The sequence below is a fragment of the Parus major genome, chromosome 4 (assembly GCF_001522545.3).
Source record: "Parus major isolate Abel chromosome 4, Parus_major1.1, whole genome shotgun sequence".
NCBI lineage: Eukaryota > Metazoa > Chordata > Aves > Passeriformes > Paridae > Parus > Parus major.
This window is the reverse complement of record NC_031771.1, coordinates 11,354,600-11,378,416: the sequence shown is the minus strand read 5'-3', so window position 1 is coordinate 11,378,416 and position 23,817 is coordinate 11,354,600. Positions and strand designations below refer to the sequence as shown.

At 44.4% G+C, this 23,817-nt stretch overlaps 1 protein-coding gene across 3 annotated transcripts in view; it reads right to left on the bottom strand.

Annotated features, from left to right (window-relative positions):
- The window catches only part of NR3C2 (nuclear receptor subfamily 3 group C member 2), a 189,903-nt gene extending 166,161 nt beyond the window's left edge, over positions 1-23,742 (bottom strand). The window contains exons 1-2 of one of the 3 annotated variants that reach the window (XM_015624186.3): positions 23,645-23,742; positions 17,126-18,890 (exon numbers count right to left, since the gene is read on the bottom strand). In XM_015624186.3, coding sequence (XP_015479672.1) covers positions 17,126-18,888 — 1,763 coding nt within the window. In that variant the 5' untranslated portion in view covers positions 18,889-18,890; positions 23,645-23,742. Of the gene's footprint in view, positions 1-17,125; positions 18,904-23,644 lie in introns of those variants that run through there. The other 2 variants (XM_015624189.3, XM_015624185.2) reach the window with 2 other exon arrangements.
- Positions 23,743-23,817: the final 75 nt, after the last annotated feature.

Below are 23,817 nucleotides of genomic sequence, written 5' to 3'. Positions count from 1 at the left end.
CTGCCATCTCTTTAAAGGCTTGACCCAAGCAATGGATGAAATAACTAATCAAGCACTTCTACTCCCCAGATATTGCAGAAAGTATTTAATGGACATGTTCCAAATTTAGCAGGATGTTAAAAACCACACAGACACCAGATAAGTAATTTGTGGGGCAGCTCAATCAAAAAGCTAGGCTGATCCTTTAAAAGAGGCCTTTCGGGGATTTTGATTTGATAATGTTTGTATCTCAGCAATTAATCACAAAATAATGAAGGATTCAAGCCATCACAGTCAGGCATTGGGAGTGTGAAAAGATGCATGCTGTGCATGACAAGAATCAAAGTGCCAGAACAACTCAGGAAAAAAGCATAATATAAATCAGTTCATGTAAGCTAGAAACACTGGAAACTTTCAACCTGCAGCAACCTTTTTTATGTGTCCAGTCCCACTGATTTTAATGGGGCCACTGCTGCAAGTAAAAAAGTCCCATGCAGGCGCCTGTCTGCCAGACCATGCATCAAGCAACGTGTCAGGAGAAGCTGTCAGGACTCTAACTGATGCGAGATCAAATCCTCCCTCTAAAGACACAATTCTGTCTGCTTCTGAAACTTCGAGCAGATGCTATTTCAGAAAATGTGAATTCTAATTCACCATTAAATCCAGAGCTGATCTGACTTTTGGAGGGGGCTTGGAGCTTCATTTGGGTTTTGGTATGCGACATACATCTTAAATGTACTGCTCTGGAAAAAGGCAAAACATCTGCTAACATCAGACCTATTTACAAGCATCATTTTTGAACTCTATTCCAGTTTCATTCCAGATCAGTTTATCCCACTGGCTTGCAAAATCCAAATTAACAAGTGGCACAATGAACAGTTAATGTCAATTCTGAGCTGCTTTCTCTAACGAGATCAATATTTCAATGAAGTTTCCAAACACATGACAGAACTTTATCCCCGAAAGAAATAAAATATTAATATGTTGTTTATCTTCTGTTTCAAATTTCTCAGTTTTTGACAAATGGAATTGTAAGCTGAAATATTCCTGGAGCATGTCCAACACAGATAGCTGATTTGTTAGGTTTTTTCAAATTTAGTGCATTATTCCAAATTAAATCTACCTTGACCATACACAGGATGATTTTCCCTCCTCCCCTCAACTCCCCGAGTTGTTTCTCAGCATTTCTTCAAGGCAAAATTCATGGTCACAATAAATTAGGAGTTTTAATTCCCACAGCCATCATCTGGTATAACACTGGCCTTATGGAAAGTGAATGGGAATGGTTATCAGCTCTCACATGGGCAAATTACAACCTCCTGATAGATTTTCCTCCTTATTAATTCAAACGGTAGGCGGTTCTTCGGGTTTTTTTAAAGAGCTGTTTTCCCACATCCCAATGAGATAAAACTATATAGTTCTTTACCTTTTTACCCAGTCTTCTTCAAGAACTATCAAAACCAAAGTATTTATTGACATTCTTTCCTCAAAAACAAAACACTTGCCTTTTTCTGTTCATCCCATGCAAATTTTACCTACATGTGTCCATTTAATATCACTCAACAATGTCTAAAATGGTTCTACTGCTATTAATATTTAAGTAATCAAAAAGGCTTAGTAAGAGAGCTCAGGAAGTAATTTAGTGTAAGATTTTATTCCAGCTAATACAGAAAAACTGAAGTACCTACTGATGCAGAGCTAAAACAGCTTTATTATTAGTTTCGTGATTGACTGCAAACACAAAGATGAAAAAAAAGGCATTCAATTTATTTAAAAAAAAAAATAAAGAAACTCAGTTAAATATGGGTGGGACCTTATCTAATATTGAAGGGAATCTGGAAGCAGCAAGCATCTTAGTGGTACATGACATGAATGGGCATCCAAGGGAACACGCACCTACGGGTAAACACTGACACTGCTCTCTCCCTTCTCCTGCCAGAAACATTCAATACAACCCCTTTCTCCAATTCCTGAAAAATTACAAAGGAAAAAATGAGTTGCCAGCAAAACCTGAGCAGCAAAACCATTGTCATGAACATTTTTACTTTCAACATGAGCACAGACTTTTCTGGGATTAATTCAGCACTGGAAAAGCTCATTTACTGCTCAGATAATTTCAGCTCCTATGAACCCTGACACGTAAATAAATGCTCCTCTGAGAACTCTGGTCCAGCTTACCTACATAATGCTGTTTATTTGATGAAAGCTACTTTTTCCTCTTGCAGTATGGAGGATCACTCTTACGAGGTTACAGGGCTGGGGACAGGGAGGGCAGAGGGAGTTTTGTGAGAAGGTTATCTATTACTGTTACTAAGGCACTTTCTAAAAACACTGTATTTTTAAAACTTATTAGCTATTTATACTCTAGCTGTGCATTGTGTTTGAATCTTAACTCAGAATATTTTTCAAGTGCATCATTTACATTTCCTAGAAAGCATCTCAACTGTTTGCAAAGCTCATCATGACTCCCTTAAATGTCTATTTCTGGTATCATAATATACTTCAACTAGTTTGCACTCTAAATTATCAGCAAGACCTTTTTACATATATTTGAAAAAGTTTCAGTTTACACAGTAACTTAATTTAATTAGCTGAAAATTCAACTTTTGGTTTCATTTCTCCATTTTCCTTTATCTACTGCATCTAACCCAGAGAGAGGGCAGGCTGTTCAGGCTCACCGCTGCAGCATGGAATGAGGATAATATGCTGCTTCCTTATACTTCCATGCTAGTTCCTGCTATCAGGCTTTAGTCTTGGCTTCTGAACTATGAACCCTGGTGGGTTGGACCTGCCTGCTGGGCTTGGCTAACTCAGAAACCCACAGCAGCACACAGAGAGTCGCTCTGCAGATCATCCAGCACTGACAGAAGCTGCAGAAAAATAAACTGAAGCCCAAATACAGCATCTTCCAATTTCTCGATTTCACTGGTGTCTGTTGGTAGATTTTCAATAGGCTTCCTATCATCCTTCTTTTTTTTCCCTTCCCCTCCTCATTCTGGGATCACGGCCAATCCCCAGCACAGCAGCTGACTTTCCCCAGAACTAACTAGAAATATTCCGATAGACTCTATTTATAGACCAAAAACTTAGGACTGGAAGCAGCCAAGCAAATTTTTCCACTCCTTGTTCCCCTCTGCTATCTATCTATCTATCTATCTATCTATCTATCTATCTATCTATCTATCTATCTATCTATCCTGGCCTAACCTGAATTCCAGCTTCCTGTGTTTCTCAAGGGGAAACGATCCTACCCACCACAGGTATACCACAGAAACACACACCTCTTACACATCCCAAAGCACCTGTGAAGACTGCATGCAATTTACTGAGAAGACTAAAATAACAGGAAAAGTCTACTTTTATGTCACTGCAGAAAGTATTCAGGCTGATCTTCCCTCCTGTCACTAGAAATCAAAGCTGAGGAAAAATCGAGATTTCTTCAAGAGATTCTACCCCCCCACCTCAGACCTCTGCAAACTCATGAGACCAGTTGGGATACACATGACTTTTTCTGTGAAAAAAACAATAAATAAGAACTTTTTTTTAGCAGGTTTGAACAGTGGCTTTTATTTTTAGAATACACACACATCGGTATCTAATACTTCCAGAAGCCAAGTAAGGTTAGTCTCCATTAGTTTAAGTACAGTACAAATACACAGCAAAAGAAAAGCTGTGTGCCAAAGCAAGAATAAAATTACAGCCAACTTGCCTTTGGACATATGATTCTGCAAAATTACCTATTTACAATACTGCCAGATCCTGATCAGCATTTCATACAGCAGATAATGTATTGAAAGTATAAATGTTGAAATAGAAAGGCTAGCGTGCTCTGGAAGCAACACCTGGCAAGTCTGATTTTTACTTAACCTTACAAATGTTGCTAGGAAACCCTTCTCGATATTTACTTCAAGTCTTTAAAGAAACAGACTCATTCATACTGAGCTACTGGGGGGAGCACTGGAGACTTGGCGGAGAAGTCCCAACCTAAATTTACTCTTGACATCTCACTCTCCTAATCCACTGACCTAACGTAATATACAAATATAATTAAGAGTTGGGTACGTAGTTACCTTATGAGAACTATACACAGCACTGGTACTTGGACACTGCAAGAAGTGCAAACAAAGTAACAAAGTTCTTTTCCTTGGTTTTATGCAATGTAATTTTTTAAAAAGTTACAATGTTTATGCAGAGATGTCTACAAAGGGCAGATCAGTTTTACATTTTTGTGAACAGCGGTTCAGAATTTAACAATTCTCACCATCGGCTCTCATGTCTAGTACAGAGATATATGTTGCCTTCATCTACCCATATGAAACATCATAAAAAACCCTAGATTGTACCAAAACCAATAATTGGGAAACATCTATGTATTTACTGCTGCCTTTCAAATTGATTCCGTAAAATATATCTATAAAAATCAGCCAAAGCTATTTCTTGCAATCCTAAGTGATGAGATGATGAATATTTTTAATTTTTAGTCATGTCAGACAAAAGCATAAGCCTTCCTAGGACCTAGTGCACTATACTGAGCTTATATCCTCTTGTGCCAATACCTGCTATTTTCCCTGCTCCTATAATCCTCCTCTTTCCCATTAGATCATATTTTGTATTCCCCTGCATTCCTAATCCCCAAGCTCATTCCTATTTGGTCCTGAATAATATTTTTTTGTTTTTACCTGAGCATGAAAATTGCATTCACTTGTATTCAATTAATGATTCAGGTCACACCAACATCAATATCACCTCTGAGTTTGGGGCACGCCACGTGATGGGAAAAAGCCAAAATAGATCCCAACCAGGAGCAACTCTTCCTATGGAGTCAGATCCAAGCTCAAAGGCTCAAGTACCTCAGACAAAATTTGGAAAGAACTGTAAATGCCCATGCTGCCAGTACTGGGGCAAAGAATCCCCCATGAACACCTAACTGACCCTCACCACTGCAGCTGCCGAAAACCGCAGCTGGGGCTGCCACCCTCTTGCGCCTCGAAGCATCCCAGCCTGGAGCAGCAGCTTGGCAGAGGGAGGACCCGGCTTCTGTGCAGCAACACGGACCTTGCTACAACCTTAGTAAGACTTTCTTTTAATAAACACAATATCAGGTGTTTGTGCTGAAGCAAGCAGAATCTGAAGCATCTTGAGATCATGGAAAGGGCTAATACAGGTGGAAGGACATGGAACAATTACTGGAGGACATGGAGTATCTTGTTTATCACAGTAGTGAGGGTATGAAAATAAGAAAAACATGAAGCTCCTCTTGTGAGCTCAGAAGTCATCTGGACCCTGGTATTACAGTGCTGATTCATTAGAAATTAAAATAGGTTTCTAACTCCTTTTTTTTCCTGTAGCTATCTTATAAATAGACTTAATGACTCTAAGTCATTTACAACCACTAATACATCACCTAGTCAACTCAGTTAGCCTCATATTAAAATTAATTTATCAGACATCCACAATATCCAATTAGTTGCAAATCAATAGGTTTACTTTACAAGAATTTATTGATCCACAAAGTAGGTTTTTTTTCTGAAATGACGATTGTAAGTCATTAAATTAGTTTGCCTAAGCTACAGCTGCTTGTAAATACTTAAGGCAGCTGCCTATAATATGTTTTCTGCCTGTAATTCTGTTTACCTTTATAGATTAATATTATAACAAATATCAGAATTTCTCTATCTAGCTGAAAAGCAGTGCAATTCACTTAATGAAAAAAAAAAAAAATAACAAAGATACAGCCTATTTGTCACTTCAGTTTCATTTCCTATTTCCAGAATTTAATTCAGCCTTTTTTAGGATTTCTAGATTGCAGTGAAGGATGAGTAAGTAGTTACTTTCCTCATTCTGGTCACAACTTATGAACAAACACATCTGCTGAAAACAGTGCCTCTGATTCTTCTATGGAACAATTTCCTCTGCCTATAACTCTGAGTCTTTTCTCAATTACAGGTACCTGAGCTAAGAGGTAAAAAAGCAATTTTCAGGCAGCTACTTACTTTACAGGCATGAAAGGAGAGGAGTGGTCAGTCCTGAGGATCCAGCATCCAGTTATAGGTGTCACAAGGACTGTGCTTCCAGCCACCTCCAGCAGGGTCCCAGGGACAGGAGTTGAGGCTAGAATGCCCTGGGTACCTCCTGGAGCGCCTTTTTCATTCCCTTCTGGCTCTGAAATATCTGAGTGTTCACCCCTCAGCTGCCCTGTGATGTGAACCACAGGACAGAAGATGGTGGCAACTGGAAGATTCGCTTCAAAAGCACATTTCTGATCCAAATGAAAATGTAAATAAACCCCTACAACTCTGTTATTAGACTTCTGCACACAGTTAACTCCTGTTTATATTAGAAAAGAAACACAGGACAGTTTGCAGACCCATAATAGATGCATTTTTGATTCCAGAAATAAAAAAAAAGTAAATCAGCAACACACTTTTTTCACTTCTATTTCTATAGACATTAGCTCCTCTGAATTTTCTCCCGTTTTAAAATAACATGTCCATCCAAAACACTCGTCCTCTTCACTTCTTCCACCAAAAGGGTTTAATATGAAGTGAGTAACCATTCTTTATCTCATTATCTGCATGCACAGTTTGAAGTTGTCATTACTGCATATTTAATCATTCAAAGGTTTCAACGCCCAATCTCCATTTTTTTACTGTCAAATCTCCAGAAATATAAATTCCAAAGCAGTCCCAAGAATCAGAAAGGTTAGTTGGGAAACAAATGCAAATCAAGTGCATTGTTTCACTGCAACATTATCTTATGTCATTAGTTGGCAGCAGCCATAAAGCTCTGGACCACTTCCAACGTTTACTTCCATACACTGAGCAGAAGCTGACATGTCTAACCCCCCACACTTTGTTCATCTTCCAGCTACTTTACATGGATCCAGATTAAAAATAAGGATTTAAAAATCCTAATTGTATCAACTGGAATCATTCTCTTTTGCCACTGCATAGCTGAAGGAAGAGTATGGTAAAGCTCTGCAGGGTTTGTAGAGCTTTACCATAAGAGAGAGGGTAATTCTGCAGCAACGTGGGTTTACTTGATGGATTTTCCAGCAGGGCAGTCTGCAACAAAGGTTCAATGCAAAATTTGACAAAAAATGACAACCCACTCATGTTTAGTAATGGTTTTTAATCCTTAAGGAATATTTATTGGCCAATATTTGTTTTCAATTATTAACGTTAAAAAGCCTTAGTGCCCAAAACCAAACAAAATTTAAATGGAAATAATGAAACAAACCTACGGTGTACACTAAATCCAAGTGAATGGGCTACGAGCTGGGGGCAATCCTTAGGACATGGGGTAAAATGATCTCCACTGCAGTATCCCTGAGGCATTCATTATGTTTTCTCCCTGCTGAGCTCAGGGTGCTCTGGGAGCTGCAGGAGTGCAGTGGTCCAGAAGCCTGCATTCCCTGGCCAGAAATGACAACGTGTTCAGTTTCTACCAAACCATAAAAAATAACAGCCCTTGATCCTTAGAAGCACCAAACATCCAAGAATATTGTCTTCAAGTGGAATTCCTGAGTTTTTCCTGGGAGTTTTCCCATATCCCAGGATCCACACCTGTGCAAGGTTTTAGTTGTTTAATTTTAATTTATCCAAGTGAGCTTGGAAGTTAACACAATTATATCTACCAAAGTAGCTCTGAAGCTACCATTAGAGGAAGAGCTTTCTAACTGCTCTAGCATACTGCACTCTCTAGCACAAATCTAATTTAGTTTAAAATAATGAAGCTGACAGCTCAGATAGTCTGCCTGGAAACTGTGCAAATTTCCCACCCACCTTCATTTGCAAGGTCCCTGGCACTCCAGTCTTCAAAAACACTGAAGTGCATGACAGGTTTTCTAGAGACAAGTCTTCAGCAATGCTAAAAGTGAGATCTCTGACCTTTTGGAGAAGCTGATATTTGAACTCATGCCTCCTGAGGGAAAAGAAAGGTTGCTGTCATGATGCCCCAACCTTAAGACACTTCCAGAAGCAATCCCTTTCCTGCTCCTAGAGTGACCTTGATAAAACTTGACTAGGAGACCACGTCCCACCACCTCCAGCACTGCTCCTGTCAGACAAGAGGCGGAGTTTGAGTGGGGAATATGGTGAATCACCTGCAAAAGGCTGGAGAGACACTTCTCACAAGGGCACACAGCGATAGGACAATGGGTAATAGCTGCAGCTGAAGGAGCGTAATTTAGATTAGGTGTTAGGAAAAAATTCTCCACTCTGAAGGATGGTGAGGCACTGGCACAGGTTGCCCAGAGCAGCTGTGGATGCCCCATCCCTGTAAGTATTCAAAGCCAGGCTGGATGGGGCTCTGAGCAGCCTTGTCTACTATATGAAGCCCTCATATATCTAGTATATGAAGGTGTCCCTGCCCATGGCAGGGGGGTTGAACTTGCCGATCTCTGATGTCGCTTCCCAAGCCGACCCATTCTACAACAGTGAGCGGAGTCCCTTTCCTGCAGCAGCACTAAGGGAGAGCTAAAGACACAAACACAATTGATTTTTCAAGGTGAGACGCTGCCAGAGTAAACCGGGGCTCGCCGGTTGTGAAACCACCTTTCCAAAGGGCTCGGGGAGCACAGGTCTCCGCGAGGACACGGCGGGTGACGCACTCCCGGGGTACTCGGACACGGCTCCTTGCGCAAGCCACGGGGATGTGGGGCGCGGGCAGCGCCGGCACCGTGGGCCCTGCTCTGAGCAGGCACACTCAGCACCTGCCCCTTCCCTGCACGGCCTGGATCTGCCAGAGAGAAGCAAAGCACGATGTAAGCATTTATTAAGCAGAGCGCTGCTTTGCTCAGTAACTGTTCCCGTCTTCATGGGGCACTCCCGAGCACAGACTGGGACAGCTCCCGTGTGCCATCCTGACCCTCTGAGCCAGGCTCAGGAGAGGAGCTGGTGAACAAAAGAAATTCACTACAAAGGGATTTCAAACCCTGAAAACAACAGGCTTCACAGAACTACGCTATGATCTTAGCACAACGCAAGATTCAGAGAAGCACTGCCAAAAACGCTGGCAAGACCCTATAGCTCACGGCAGCAGAGAAGGGCAAAATCCTGGTCAGGACAAACTACTTAATTCCCCATTCTGCCCTCTGATTAAAAGTTCTTAGACCACTGATAGATTACACTGCCCAAAATAAACCTCTAAAATACTGCTTTGTTTTACAGACTTAAGGCTGAACATGCACCCAAAAGGGTCATATGCACACAAAAATAAGGAAGCAAGATATTCTCACCAATCCAAAAGACTCAGAAAGCGTTACTGAAGATGGTCAAGATTGCTATGGAATTGGTTTATAAAGCTGCCACTTTTAGAAACTTGGGTTAACACCTCTCGAAAGCAGACATGGAATGAAAAGCACAACAGAAAAGACTCATGTACTCAGCATAAATTTTAGTTCGAAAGCTCATTCAAAAAAGTTATTTCACATCCAGATAGTAGAAAGTATTGTTTAGGAGAGAGGATGGAAACAAGTAAAGTGATATAAAAATTGTCAGAAACATTCAGCAATTAGTCTGAAATTTGCTTTTTAACCTCAGGGCTGTAACTCTTTGATCTATTATTATCACTAACCACAATCAGCAGCATATCCGTGCATCTTAGAGGCGCGTATAAATTCCTATAAGCCATTTTACGTATTATCCACAAGTACTGGATTCTGTTTCTGCTCAGAAGTTCTAACCAAAATTTACTTTTTTTTTTCACCTTTTCAAAAATAACATTACATATTAACTCCAAGTAACCCTACCTCCAAATACGAAATTTAAGCCATCAGTTTGTTCATGAAGCCAATACACAGCTTAGAGATTGCAGACTTGGAGAAATTTAATTTAGCAGACAGCTAACAACAAACTCTAATGTAATTGCAGGTGCTTAATTCACTGTTTAAGATAAAGAAATAAAATTCAAGTTATTTTGTGATCTACCAGCATTGTGGGAACTTCTGCTATAATATAACAGTAAAGAAATGGCATCTTGCAAAAATACTTATTCAGTACTGAATAGATACAAGCAGCATTACTTATACTTTTAAGAATCCAGAACAAAAAGCATAGATTTGGTTTTCTGCACTTTTTTTGTTGTTTTGGGGGAGGGTTTCAAGAGACTGGGGTGGGATGGGGAGGGTTGCTTTTTTGTGATTTAAATCTTTCAGCACTGATTTCGGCAAAATAGAGAAAGAGAACACCCCCCAGATCACTTCCTTTCAGAAAACACACTGTTAAGCTCTGATAAACCACATTAATAAACCTCACTGCAAAACAAAACAAAAACAAGAAAAACACAACCCCAAACAAGGTCACAAAGCCTCCCATTTAAAGAGACCATTTATTTGAAAATTTTGCCCTGAAAGCCAATCCACCCTCAAGGTTCTTGAAAAATCCCAGGCTCCCTGAAGGGAAAGACATGGATGCACAGAACTCCTGTTCCCAAGTCCGAGGGGGGAGCGCCTCCTCCCGCGGCAGCCCCGCAGCAGAGAGGGGGAGATGCTGCTGCTCCTCTTGCCGGCAGGGGTACTGGAGCAGGCTACAGTGGGAATTGCTGGCATGGATAAACAGGGACTTCCCGACCTGAGAGCCCTTCCCCTGCAGCCTAAGCCAAAAAAGTGTGCCTTCCTCCAAGGTCAGCCTGACTCCTGCAGCAGCAAACCCAAGGTGGCTCCAGCACCGCCGGAGGGTCCCCCTTGACAGGGACCTTCCGCTGCAGGTTACACAAGTGGGGCAGAGAGCAGTCAAATCATGCCATGGTCTATTTAGGGTGCATTCACACCTGCCCAGTAACACTGCAAGAACCTGGTCCACCGCACCCGATGGAAATACTGATGCTTCTTTTTTCCTCTCCACAGATCTCTCGCTCAGAGGAGACTGCAACCCAAGTAATTCATATGCTGAGCACCAGGCACTGTGTAGCAACCAGCTGCATGTGAAAACTGATAAAACTACTAAACTTAGATGGATTTAATACCTGTTTTTCACACACTCTTTTTAGTTTCCTCATTGGACCATTTTTATCACTCTTAGACAGCCATATTTTAAGACACATTTGCCAGAGAACGAGTTACAGTTCTATATTCATCCATAAAGTGGTATTTTCTGACCTCTGAAATCTTAAATCTCAAATCACAGCACTCCATTGTTCTCCTAGAAGTTTTGGTCAAAACAAGTCCATTATTAACTCCATCTCCTATGATTCCGTTCAAAGGCTCAATACATACAATTAAAAAAAACACCTTTTAAAACTATATCCTGAAAATACCAGTGCTGGGATTATGGCTCAACTATGCATTACCTTTTAGCAGAAAGGTGCTCTTGGGATATTTCACAGGCTCCAAGCCCTTTCCATCTCTTCAGTTTGTTCTCGTGTCCATATCACATCACACTGCTCACCAGGTTTCACTGTCCTGTTGGCTCTTTAGAGCTCCAGAGTGAACTGGATCAGGAACCCAATCTGGCTCTCACACACAACAAACCCAATCAAAGGGCAAAACCAAAATCAGAGCAGACAAGGCATGGCCCAACAGAGCATTTTCACCACTGCAAATAATACACTGTTCATCTACAAGCGACACCCAACAGCAGCCACTGCTCCAGCCTGGGATCAGCAAAGCACCAATAAGTACCTGGCAATCTGATTGAGCAGGGCAGAGCACTTCACAGCAGGTTGTAGCTCCATTAATGTTAAGTGCTGGTTGAGTAAGGCCAGGTTATTGAACCACAACTTAACAATTTACTCCCTCTGCAGACAACACGAGTAATGCACGAGCACTGAAGCTGCTGCAGCAATCCCTGTACATGCTTGCCTGCCTTGTGTGCTGCAACACACATCTCAAAAAACAGGACAGGAACATTTTGTATGCAGTAGATACTTTTCTGTCTTCCAGTCCTCATGAAAATGGACTGATCCATACTGCCAGAAAATGCATAACCAGAATTTCTTCTGCTTGTTAAAATCTGTGCATTGAAGGTGACCCCACCTTCCTGTTTTTCAGAAAACCATCCAAACAAGATTATCATAGTGAGACCCTGTATCACCAAAAGCGATACAAAAACTAGGCAACCACTATTAACTACAATCAGAATTAAACATGGCAAACTGGTTTCCAACAGCCAAGTACTGCAAAGTTTAGCGGTATCAACCTGCAATTGAAACATTTTGGAAATACACAACTTTATTTACCCCTGCACAAAGAAACAACCAAGCCCTAGATCCTGGCACCCAGCTTGACAACAGAGCTCTTATTTCCCCAGATGGGGAAGATCCACCCATCTCTGGAACACAATTTCCCATTAATGTGGGCTTCTCTGTGCCACAGCACAGGAGGCAATGGATATGTATAATTTTAATGGAAAATAAGGCATTATTTGCATTCGCATTTTAAAGGAATATACTTTATACAGACTTTGAACTTCTCAATAAAGAGCAATACAAAAACCCAGCACCCCCACCAAAATAACAACAAAGAAAGCTGTAGAAAGTAAAAGGTTGTTCAATGCATGCTGGTATGCCCAAGGGAACCTTTCATCCTGGGCTGACATATTAATACAGACTTCTAATTTCTTTAGCAAGAAATAAAGAATATGCAGAGGTCTTGGTTGTGTCAAGACTATACCCAAAACTGCATTAAAAAAAAAAAAAAAAGACACAAAATTATACAAGAACCTACAAAAACAAGCATACCTTCTCAAATTGAAATACGAGAAAAATATAGATTTAAGGCTATGGTCCATGGTATTAGAGAATCATTTCTGAAAAAGGTTTGCACAGTAAATTTTTGGGATGATAAAGGGGAATACAGTCCTGCCAAGCATGGAGAATATTTTAACAGCACAGTCCTTTTCTCATTAAGTCCGTCAGCAAACAGAGGTCAAGGCCATTCATAAATTCTAAAAATAATATTTACCAGACCTTTATCTTTCTGGCAGGTATATTTCTGATAAGTGACTATTCTAGATAATATTTAACATAAAAGTTTATTTACAAAAATACTTGCAATAGCCTGAAATCAGATTTTTAACCAGAATCAATTCAAGCCAGTAAAGGCTACAGGTAAATCAAGATCATGTTGTTGGGTTACTTTCTGGTTTTGGGTTGGGTGGGATGGGTTTTTTGGGGGCTTTTTCAAGTAGGGTCTAAAAAATAAATACTGACACACATGAATGGCTCAGGAACAACCATATTTTAGTCATCCCTAAAATACTATCAAATGTCTGATCAAAAAACTCTTGAAATACGATTAATAAATAAACATATGCAATTCATATTAAAACACTAAACTTTCTGAATATCAGCACATCAAACTTCGTGAATTCTTCCCACACTGGGTTACACCAGTGGAACTGCCAGGAAGAAACGACAGTAGGAGTATCAGCCCTCTGTTTCCACCACAAGCACTGAGAAAAGCGAGTACGTGTGTGAGTGTGTGTACATACATGAGTTAATATGGAAATTAGAGGGAAAAGGCACATTTGCAGAAGAAGCTTTAGGTAAGAGCTAATGCAGCAGAAAGGTCATCCTCCTCCTTTTACTGTTGTTTTAAGCAACCATGACATTTTCATAGGCCATTTTGAAAATCACGTAATTGGCACGATCATGGGGCTTAGGCTAGCACCCCAATTCCGACGAGCACTGATCACCTTAAAGTGAAATCTTAGCTGTATTCTTCGTGTAGGTTTTCATCAATGACATCACACAATTGCACATAATAACTTCTTTTTCAAGCCCACTTAACAGCTATTTAGTTTAGAAACCAGTATTTCTTAGAAATGCCATTTGTAGAGAGAGGAATCTATACACACAGACAGACAAGCATGATTCACTCTTTATTAAAAATTACGAATGTAAAATCTTTCAAAAACAAAGACATGTTCTGCATGCATATTAGCAGAAGAAAAATATTTAAAAGGGAATAAGGGAATTTGGTTTTGCTTAAGAGGCTCTCATTCCCCAAACACCACAAGCTGCAATGTTATAAAAAAGTTACTAGCAACTAACTTAAAAAGACCCATAACTGTGCACATCTAATAAAAGTAACTGAAGGAGAAAAAGAGAAATGTTCTAGTTGGAAGTGGGTGATTGGCACAGTCAACAAGGTATCAAGGCATTTTAAATGCCTCAGCTATGTTTATTAGACACTACCACCAAGTGTAACTGATTCAAGAAAGGGAACACTCTAATCTGAAAAAAAAAATTCCAGCACTATTCTAAAGATTCATTATCAATATGAAAAATCAAAGTCATCTCCTTTTGGCCGCCCACTCCTTTTCACGGTGTATGCTGCAAGTCTGAGGCAGTTCAGAAAGAGCATGACATCAGGGTTCAGAAAATAATGCTGCTAAAACAAGACATTCCATGCTGGTCATCCACTGGCTTTAGAGAACCATGTAGCCTATTTTTTCCCTTCATCTCACTCTTTGCTTGCAGCCGTTTACATCGCAAGCTAAGTACCCCTGAAAAAAACAGACGAAGACTTAGAATACCAGAAACTTTAAAATACTACAAACCTCGAAGGGTTAATCCGCAAAATGTGTGATGCCTGTTATGACTGACACATCAGAAAAGAAACCTCAGACTGGAAATAGCAAGGATCTGGTTTAGATGTAGAGGACGGAGGTGTGATGCTGCTGTTCTGATGACATGAAGGAAGAGGTATTTTGCAATCCCCATAGCACATGGATATGGGACCGCTGAAACCAACCTTGGGATGTTGGGTCTGGCATGGTTTCAAGCTATGTGTGTTTTATTACAACACCTCAGAGCACCAACTAATTTGAGCATGACTTCCTCTGTTCTAGCTGCAAGACAGCACAGAAACAAAGAGAAAAATAAAGATCAGTCTGAGGTTCAATAGCAAGGCTGAGCTTCTTCTACATATGTGACATCTTATGTGGAGTCTTTATGCCTTGTCTCACCAGCAGACAAATAATACAGCAGGCACCTCTGCACTCAAATCTGCACTGCTAAAATGATCACTACATGAATTTACCTTGAAAAATTTAAGGGCTTTGCACAGGTCCCTGGCTGCGCTGTTGGCATAGAGCCATCACCAGCCAGATTAAGAGCAACATTTAGTTAAATAATGGGGTTGAGTTCTGAGATTTGAAATGATGACACATGTCCTAATCTGTAGTACAGATCAGGATGCCTGGAGTGTCGCAACCCTGCAGATCTCCATCACCTGAATAGAATTCCACACGTAACAGCTCTGAACACTAAACATTTCAGTATTTCAATCCTGCAAAGTGGCAGCTACACTCACCTGCACATCCTACAGAGATGCCAGCTTAGAGAACAAAGACAGGAAAGTGCACCCAGCCTATGTCATCATCAAATCTGATTACATTTATTGAACTAGAGCTACCATGGACTAACGTCAGATCAGAAGACTCTTCTAAAAGCCTTATGAGAAGCTGTCACTCCAAACACAACTACTGATGGCAACCATGCTCCTTCCTGCATTATTTCCATGCTTATTGTTCCTGCCCCTGCAGTGGATGACAGCCTTGACTCAGCACAAGCATTCAGTCACACAAGAGCTCTCACAGCTGGCAGGAGCTACCTGTCCAAGCAACAGTGCTCAACCACAAAGGCAGTAAAATATTGGGTCTTTGTATTCAGGCATTCCATCAGTCTTCTGGTGAACTTTTCTCACTAGATAAATAATGCAATTTGTGAAAATTTCCTCCAGTAAAACGACTAGAAAACACTGACTCCATCTTCCTTAATCCAAGAAAGTACATTTAAGCCAAGACCTGATGATAACAAATATCCAGCTGCATGCAAAGTTCAGCATGACGATGGGATACAGCCTTTTCAAGTTGAGTATATTAAAAAGTGGATTTTTTTTTTTGAGATCATATTGGAAATGGCCAAAGAAAAAGTGAAGTATGGCCTACAGAATGATAGAGAGATTGTAGCAGTGCTGGACAGAACTGAGAATAAAATGAAAACAGGCAAATGTGGTTTTTTTCTCCTTATAGATAGGCTGATTTCCTTCCTGAAAAGCATCATTATTTTAGATATTATGTTTTTCACTGCAGCACTATTTTCAGAAATCTGTAGTATGATACAAATATGGAAAACACTATGCATCCTCCTCACCCCTCTCCAAGAATAAGGCAGATGCTTCATTCACTGAGGGCAGCTGCATAGCTTGTGATGAGCAAAAAAAAGCCACATGGGAAAGGTAAATGCCAACCTGTTAGCGGCTATTTGAGCTTTGGCACAAGAATTTGGTGAGCCTGCTGGGCACATGGGTATCCTATGCAACCATCTGAACTCAGTCATGATGTCAGAGGCACTTCAGAACTTGTACAATTGACTCTGAAACTAGATGGTTTAGGAAAGTAGGCATCCCTCACGAGATACAAGGATACCTGCTTGAAGAAGGATATGCTGCCACAGAACAGCCAAGAAACCCAAATTCAGATGACACTTGCTCATTTCTCTTCCACCAAAAGTGAGGAGATCAGTTTATCCATTTCTCCCTTTCAAATGCATCAAGTTTTAACAGCCCTCCTCCTTCTGGAGGCATTTTTCTATATATATAAACCAAATGTTCCTACAGTTAAAATACAGAAATAATATGTTGCCACAGGCTTGTAGCGTTTAGTTTTTTTAACTTAACCAGTTAAAGTCCAGTGCAAACACAGAACCATGCTTTTTCACAAAATCAGATTCCTGACAGACACTATCATTTTTTTATCCTCATCTCAACATTTCATCTGAGGTACCACACATCCAAGCACTAGCTAGGAAAGAATAACCATTATAGGACACAAGAGAGCAATTTTACTAAGCTCTCATTATGGGAAAAACAACATTTGTAGTAGTAAGAGCTCATAAACATACTAAAGCTATACCTTCAAACCTAATAACAACAGAATATAATATGTTCTTCTTAAATATTAAAGCCAACACTTCGTTTTTATTAAAGGCAGAGTAAAATACAGCAAGATAGCAACAGATTTAATCAAATCTGAAATTCAAACAAAGAATTACACAACAGACTGAGAAATACCACCCTGGTTCTTATTTTAATTCACGCCTTGTTTGTTTAATGCATGGGAAGAAAGAAAAAAAATGAGGGAAAAAAAAAAAAAAAAGATAGGAAAAAAAGAAGAAAATAAGTAGCAATTTGCCAGCTCACCTGGACACGTTTTCTGGAATGTACTCTAGAACTGGATACCCATCACTTCTTCTGGATGCCAACTCTGAATGCGACTTCCAGGTCTCCACGAGCGTGCTGACAGCAGGGAAGGAGCTCAAGTGCTGAAATGTCTGCTCTCGAGCAACCGGCCGCGACAAGGATATCGTGCCCTGGGCACCGATCCTGTAGTGAAATGACTGTCCACCTGAATTTACACCCACAATGGCAGAGGATGGTATACTGTTTTCTTGGTAATAGCTGCCATCATCAGGTTCCTGTTTAATCCCCACACGTAGGCCTGGATTTGGAAAACCACTACCTTCACAATTTCCATCAAATGAAGAAACAGGTGGTCCTAAAATCCCAGAAAGAGAGTAATAGTCTTTGTCATCCATAAAAGAAAAATATGAGCCATCTGTAAATGGGAAAGGATTTACTGTCTGATTCCCTTTAAAGGAGGCACCAGAACAAGGATGTTTGGCCGACTCTTGCTTCACTGGTACTGAAAAGGGGGAATCTGAGTTTATTTTGCTGCTGCTGTCGCCGATGCAGGCGCTGCCGAAGGACCCGTCCGGCTCGGGCTTTATGAACTGAACAAGGTTCATCTGGCTGTTGTTGGAGATGGCATTCTCCATTTCCTCCATCTTAGGAAATGTGAGTTCTTGAGCACCCTTGTCTTTTGTTTCTGGACTAGAAACAGTATCTTGGCTTCTGCTAGGCCCCACTGGCGTGCCAGAAGGTGGGAACCCTATGGAGTTGTTTACGGGGCTACAGATGGATGATCCCACAGTGCTAACCGCTGGACTAGAACGTGTGGACCTATTATTGGCATTGGAAGGGCTGGCAATGGAGCTCCTGGAGTTCAGGTTTGCAGGACTGGACACAGAGGATCGCATAGTGATATTGTTGGGACTCGAGACAGGCGATTTCACGCTGCAGTGGCTGGGAGGACTGGAAATCGGCGACTTCATGCTACTTATAGGGCTGGAAAGCGGAGAGCCGACATTGCTAACGTGCGCGGGGCTGTGCAACATGGAGCCCCGGCTCTCAACGTTCGGAGAGCGCGACAGAGGGGTGCCCTGCCCGATGGGGCTGTGCATGGCAAAGTTCCCAAAGTTAGCGGTAGTTGAGGACACGGAGTTAACTCCTGCAGGACTACATACTGAGGAGGCCATGTTCTGAGGGCTGCAGCCTGAGGGGCTTTTCTCTTGACACATGATAGGGCTTTTGACAATCGTGTGCATGGCACCGCCGTTCACAGCGCTCCCAGAGTCCGACATCAAAGACCTCAGGGGCCTGCTGGCGCTGTGGAGGGGAGAGGAGCAATGGCCATTCTCCTTGTAGAGCTTCACCAGCTGCTCCATGTTCTGGTAGATCTTTCCCGGGCTCCCCTGGTTCTGCTGATCATAGTGGTAATCGGCGTCTCGTATCGAATCCATATATAAACCCATGGATTCGGCCACCGTTGCCGACAGCTCCTTGGACTCCGTTTCGGTTTTGATGTCAGAGGGCAGAAGACCAGGCTGGCTGTTGTCTTGCTGCAGGCAGGAGAGTAGCTCAGGTTTTTCTTTGCCGTTTCCTTGAGCGCTGCTGTTAGCGAAAGTGCCGGCGGCGCAGCTTACGTTTACAATCTCCATGTAGTTACTGTCATCAGTCTGCTCTCCAGCACCTATGGAAGAATACTCCACAGACTGAGAAACTTGACCCCACCGTCTCTCCATATCTAAGCCTTCTGGGTAGCTGTGGTATCCTTTTGTCTCCATAACTAGCAAAGACATATATGAAAAAGTAAAATTAATGACAGGACAGTGTGACTTCCTAAGGAAATTTCCTAATTTCCTAAGGAAACAAGGCGTATCCGCTTTCTCTGTCTATCCTCCTCTCTTCTCTCTGCCTGCCAGTCCCATTTCCCTGCCCCATCCATCATCTCTAAACCATTTGTCCAATTTCAATCAAAGCGAGGGAAAAGGTCTCATGGATATGACAGCCCTATGGGTTCAGGGAGAAAACAGCTCGGCAGTCAGGAAATTCCCAAATTATTGCTCCCAGCCCTGCCCCTAAAGGAACGGCTTGGCAATGTCAGCACAGCCGCCCACCCTCGCTGGCCATGGTCAGCGCCAGCTGTACCAGGGGCTGTCCCTCAGCTAAAAAAGGGAAAGGGGAGTAAGGAAGGAGAGGATCCAGAGAGGTCCTGAAAGGACATGCTGGGGGCAGGCAGGATGCAAACCCTGTGGAAATTGCTCATTACAGCTCTGCTCCTCTGGGGACCGTCCACTCCCATGTTACAGGGACAACAATGCAAGGGAGACTGCTGTTTTAAGGGGGTTTCTCTCCATCATCCTCACCATCCAGTGTAACATGGTTGCTTTAGAAGGAACAAGTTCTGAGGGGCTGGGAGCTGACTCGCCCCTTCCCAGCTATACAAACTTCTTCTACAACCTCCCGAGGAACCAGGAAGGTGTGGGGAGAGAAGCAGAACAGAAGACCAGTGGGAAACATTTCTGCCACAGAGCAAGGGGATCAGACTAGGTGGGAAAGCATGGCTATTACACAGATCCATAACTGCCAATTCTGCAAACCTCCATGGCAGCCAGCAAGTAAACCTTGTTCTAAAAGGAACCCTAAAAAAACCCCTCCCATCCCACATGCCGCTTTCTTGAGGCAATGAGCAAAATGCATGATCTGGTCTCTGAAAAATAATCTGAAAACCACATATAAGTAACAACAATTCCTAATTTTTTAAGGATTTGGCTCAGAGTATCATTAGAACTGCAGGAACTCAAGATACAAAATCAGTATTATGCAATTTTTTTTTCCTTTCAGAATGTATTCATTTTCCAAATTTTAATTCAGTGTTCAACCTCTTAACACTATTTAACTATGCTATTTTGAGCAAAAATATAAAAACAAAAATGAACTGAAATGATTTGAATACTTCTTTGCCCTTACTTAGATGGAACTATAGCCCAATGCCTACATTTCCCTCAAGCACAGATTTTATTAGAACCTAGAATTATGTGTCTCACATCATCATGTATATCAAATCACATTCCTACAGTCTAAGATTTTCAGACAGAAGTGTCTAATTCTACATAAAGTCACTCCCAGATAATCACCTACCCCTGATTTAAGTGCTGAGCAAGCCTAATTCCTAGAGAAATCAATTGCAGCTGTGAGTGATCCGCATTTCTGAAAACCAGGAAACTTAGTTAAGGCTTAAAATTAGGACTTAAGTTAAAATTAACTCTCAGAAACACCGGCAGAACCACTGCATACAGGAAATCTCTGTTACAGGCCTAACGCTACACCAGTGTTTGAGCTTTGCAGCAACTTGTCCCACAGCAGTAAAATTCAAACTTCATATATCATCAATAGGCAAGCATACTCTAAAACTTCAGCGAATAAAAATCTGGGTCACACAAAGAAAAAGAAATTAGAAAATGCCCTGATCCTGCACTTGCATAGGCTAGTAAATACATCCGAGAGGATCAAAAAGCAGCAGATTATTTGTGTCCTGATATAAGTTCAGTTTAAAACAACAGATATAAATGAGGGAGAATGCAGCAACGAACAAATTTTTTGGGAGCTCTGTTTTTTGTCACCTCCAAGTGCCTCAACAGAGACCAGAACTAAATTAATCATCTCAGGGGTTACTTGTAGCATTAGGATTTGGTTTTGCTCTTTCAGGCAGAACTTATTACAACTTGACTAGCACGTCTATCCACAGAACCCACACTTCACCTACAGCACACACATGCCTTTTTACTAACTTTCACTAAACAAATTTGACTGCGGGCTAAAACATCTACGGACACCCACAACTAAAGCTCAGCAGCATTGTAGCGTTATATATCGGAACCAAGATCATCTCTATCTGACACTTTACAAAGCAAGAGACATTGTGAGCAGCTTCTCCAGACTTCCTCTCCGTAGAGCTATCAAGACACTGGGACTTGTGTATTTCACCCCAAACATATCAACAAACACAGCCCTCCGCAGCAAAAATCTCTGATCAATCAGGCATGAAACCAGTCTCGCAGCAACAGCCAAATAAAAAATCAAATGGTACCTGGTATCCCTGCAACCAAAAGGTCACCTAGATACGGGAATATCTGAAGTAAGCCCAGTTTCACAAAAAGAAAAAAAAAATAAACTGGTGGCTCAAGGGACCACACACTTCTTAATTCTCAGTGTTTGTAAACGAAATTTCCTTGAAGTTTCACTATCTGCCATCCACCCCAGTGACACAAGACTGCACAGGGGAGCTGAGTTTCATGTCTGGGCTGGGGTTTTTCCCCCTTTCTCCAGAGTACGAGGGGCGCGGGCAGCCCCGGCTCGGCCGCCCACGGACCCGAGCGAAGCGGGGCGCGGGCCCCCCCCGTCCCCGCGCCTTAACACCCACGCAGGCAGCGCGCAGGCTGATTTCCCTATTTACCCTACGCCGTGAGGAGCATCACCGCAGCTCCCAGGGAGCAGCCACCGCTTTGCACCTCTGTCCCCACGCCCCCCCCCCGCCAATCTGCTTTCCCGCAGGTGCAGTCTGGGTTGTCACGCGTGGGGGAGCCCAGCAGTGCCCGGGAGCTCGGTCCCTCCCTTCCCTCCCTCCCTCCCTCCCAGGAGTCCGCGGGGGAGGGGGGGATCCGACAGCCCAAACCCGCTTTCGGCCGAGCCCGCCCCGCCGGTCCCCTCCTGCCGCCCGCCCCCCGAGCGATGCAGAAAAGCGCTTTCTCCCGTGCAAGCGCCGCTCCCCACCCTTCACAGCGGCGAGGGTTCGGGCCCCGCTGCCGACCCCCCCCGCCCCGGCTCCCGCCACACCCCGCCAGCCGCACCTCCCGCCGCGGTCCGGGGAGCGGAGCGGTGCCCCCCGGCCCGGCCCCGGTACCTGTTGCGGCGGGGCGCGTCCCCGAGCCCCCGCGGCGCGGAGCGGAGCGCAGGGCGGCGCGGAGCGGCAGGGCGGGCGGCGCGGCTCCCCCGCCTCCCCCGCCTGCCCGCCCGCCCGCCCGAGGCGCGCCGCGCCGCCCGGTGACACGGAGCGGCACCCGGGAGGGGACGGGAAAAGGTGCCAAGTCCTTTAAAAACATGTCACATGCCCACATAAAGTTCAAGTTTACGTCCCGCCCGCCGCCCGCCCCGATTGGCGGCAGCGCCGCGGAGCGCGGCGCGGCCGGGGCCAGGCGGGCGCGCCATTGGCCGCGCCGCGCCGTCAGTCACCCGCCGGGCGACATGACTGATACAAAGTTGCTGCGACACAGCCTGGGAAACGCATCTCCTTAAAGCCGCAGGGACCGCACGGCCCCCGCGCTCCGCCCGCCCGCCCGCGGGGTCCCCGCACGCCGCCCGGGCACCCCCGGCGGGGCCGGCGGCGCGGCAGCCCCGGGGCCCCGCGCACAGGTGAGGAGCGCGGGGCGCGGCCGCCCCCGCCCGGTGCCCGCGCCGCGCCGGCGGCAGGGCCGGGCATCGCCTCTCCGCCGGCCCGGGGTTTCCGCCTGTCAGCGGCGCATGAATGCGCACCGTGCCGATGCAGCGGTGATTTAAGCAGGGAAATTTTTTTTTAGAATAAAAATAACTAGGCGGAGGGGAAAAAAGAAAGGAGAAAAATGTAGGGAAAAAAAAAAAAAAAAAAAGGAGTGGAGGAGCGACGCCGGCGGAGCGCAGGAGGGTTCAAGGACTCGTCCTCCGCTCCCCGCCGGGCTGGCTCCGCTCCCCGGCAGCCGCGCATCCCGCCGGGCGCCCCGCCCGCTGCCTACCCACAGCCAGAGGAGCCGCCGGAACGACCCCTGGCCCCGGGGTTGCTGCCACCTCCCATTCCCCAGTGTCCCCCTAGGTGCCTACGTCCCAGCTGCAGGAATACCCTTTCCTCAGAGAAGCAGAGAAAAAAAAAAAAAAAAAAGAAGAAAAAAAGCCGCCGACCAAACTTTCAGGCGATGCGCTCCCAACTCGCTCCCTAAATACCGCCCCCAGCTCCCGGTCAGCGGCCCCTGAGAGCCCCGCTCCCGGCCCCCAGGTGCGCCCACGGCCCGTCAGGGACAGCTCCGCGGCCCCGCAGGGTGACAGCGGTGTCCCCGGGAGCGGGGCGGGGGGCTGAGCCCGCCGGGCAGCGGCAGCGCCGGGCACCGCGCACCTTCTCCCGCAATCGCCCGTGCGCGCCCGCAGGGACCCCGCGTGTGCTGCTGCAGGTTTGTATTCCAGAGTCACGGCGAAAGCTCCAACATCCCCAGGATTTGGGGTGTCACGTGCCCCTCTCGTTTTCCTATTCTGCCAAATATCGACCCACACTCACGGGCCGAGGCGGCGGCTCCCAGCGCCCGCGGTGCGACCCGCGGAGGAGCAGCCGCCACCGTCGCCGCGCTTCCCCGCGGGCGCTGGCGAGCAATGGACGTGTCCTTCCCGCGAAGTTTTCACGGATGGGGACGGGACTAGCCGTGACCTGGATACGCCGGCCGGTGTGTCGGACACCCGCCCCGCTGCCCCCCGCGCCGCTGCTCGCCCCGCGCAAAGCTCCGCGCAGAACGCACTCACCTCCCCTACGACATGGTGGCGCGGCGGGGGGAGGAGGCGCGGCCCCCGGCTACTGGCAGCGAACCATCCGGGAGTCCGCACCGCCACCCAGGGTAGGAAAAAAAAAAAAAAAAAAAAGAAAAAAGTACGCGGAGGAAGCACCGGGAGCGCGGCCGGGCGGCGGGAGGAGCTGC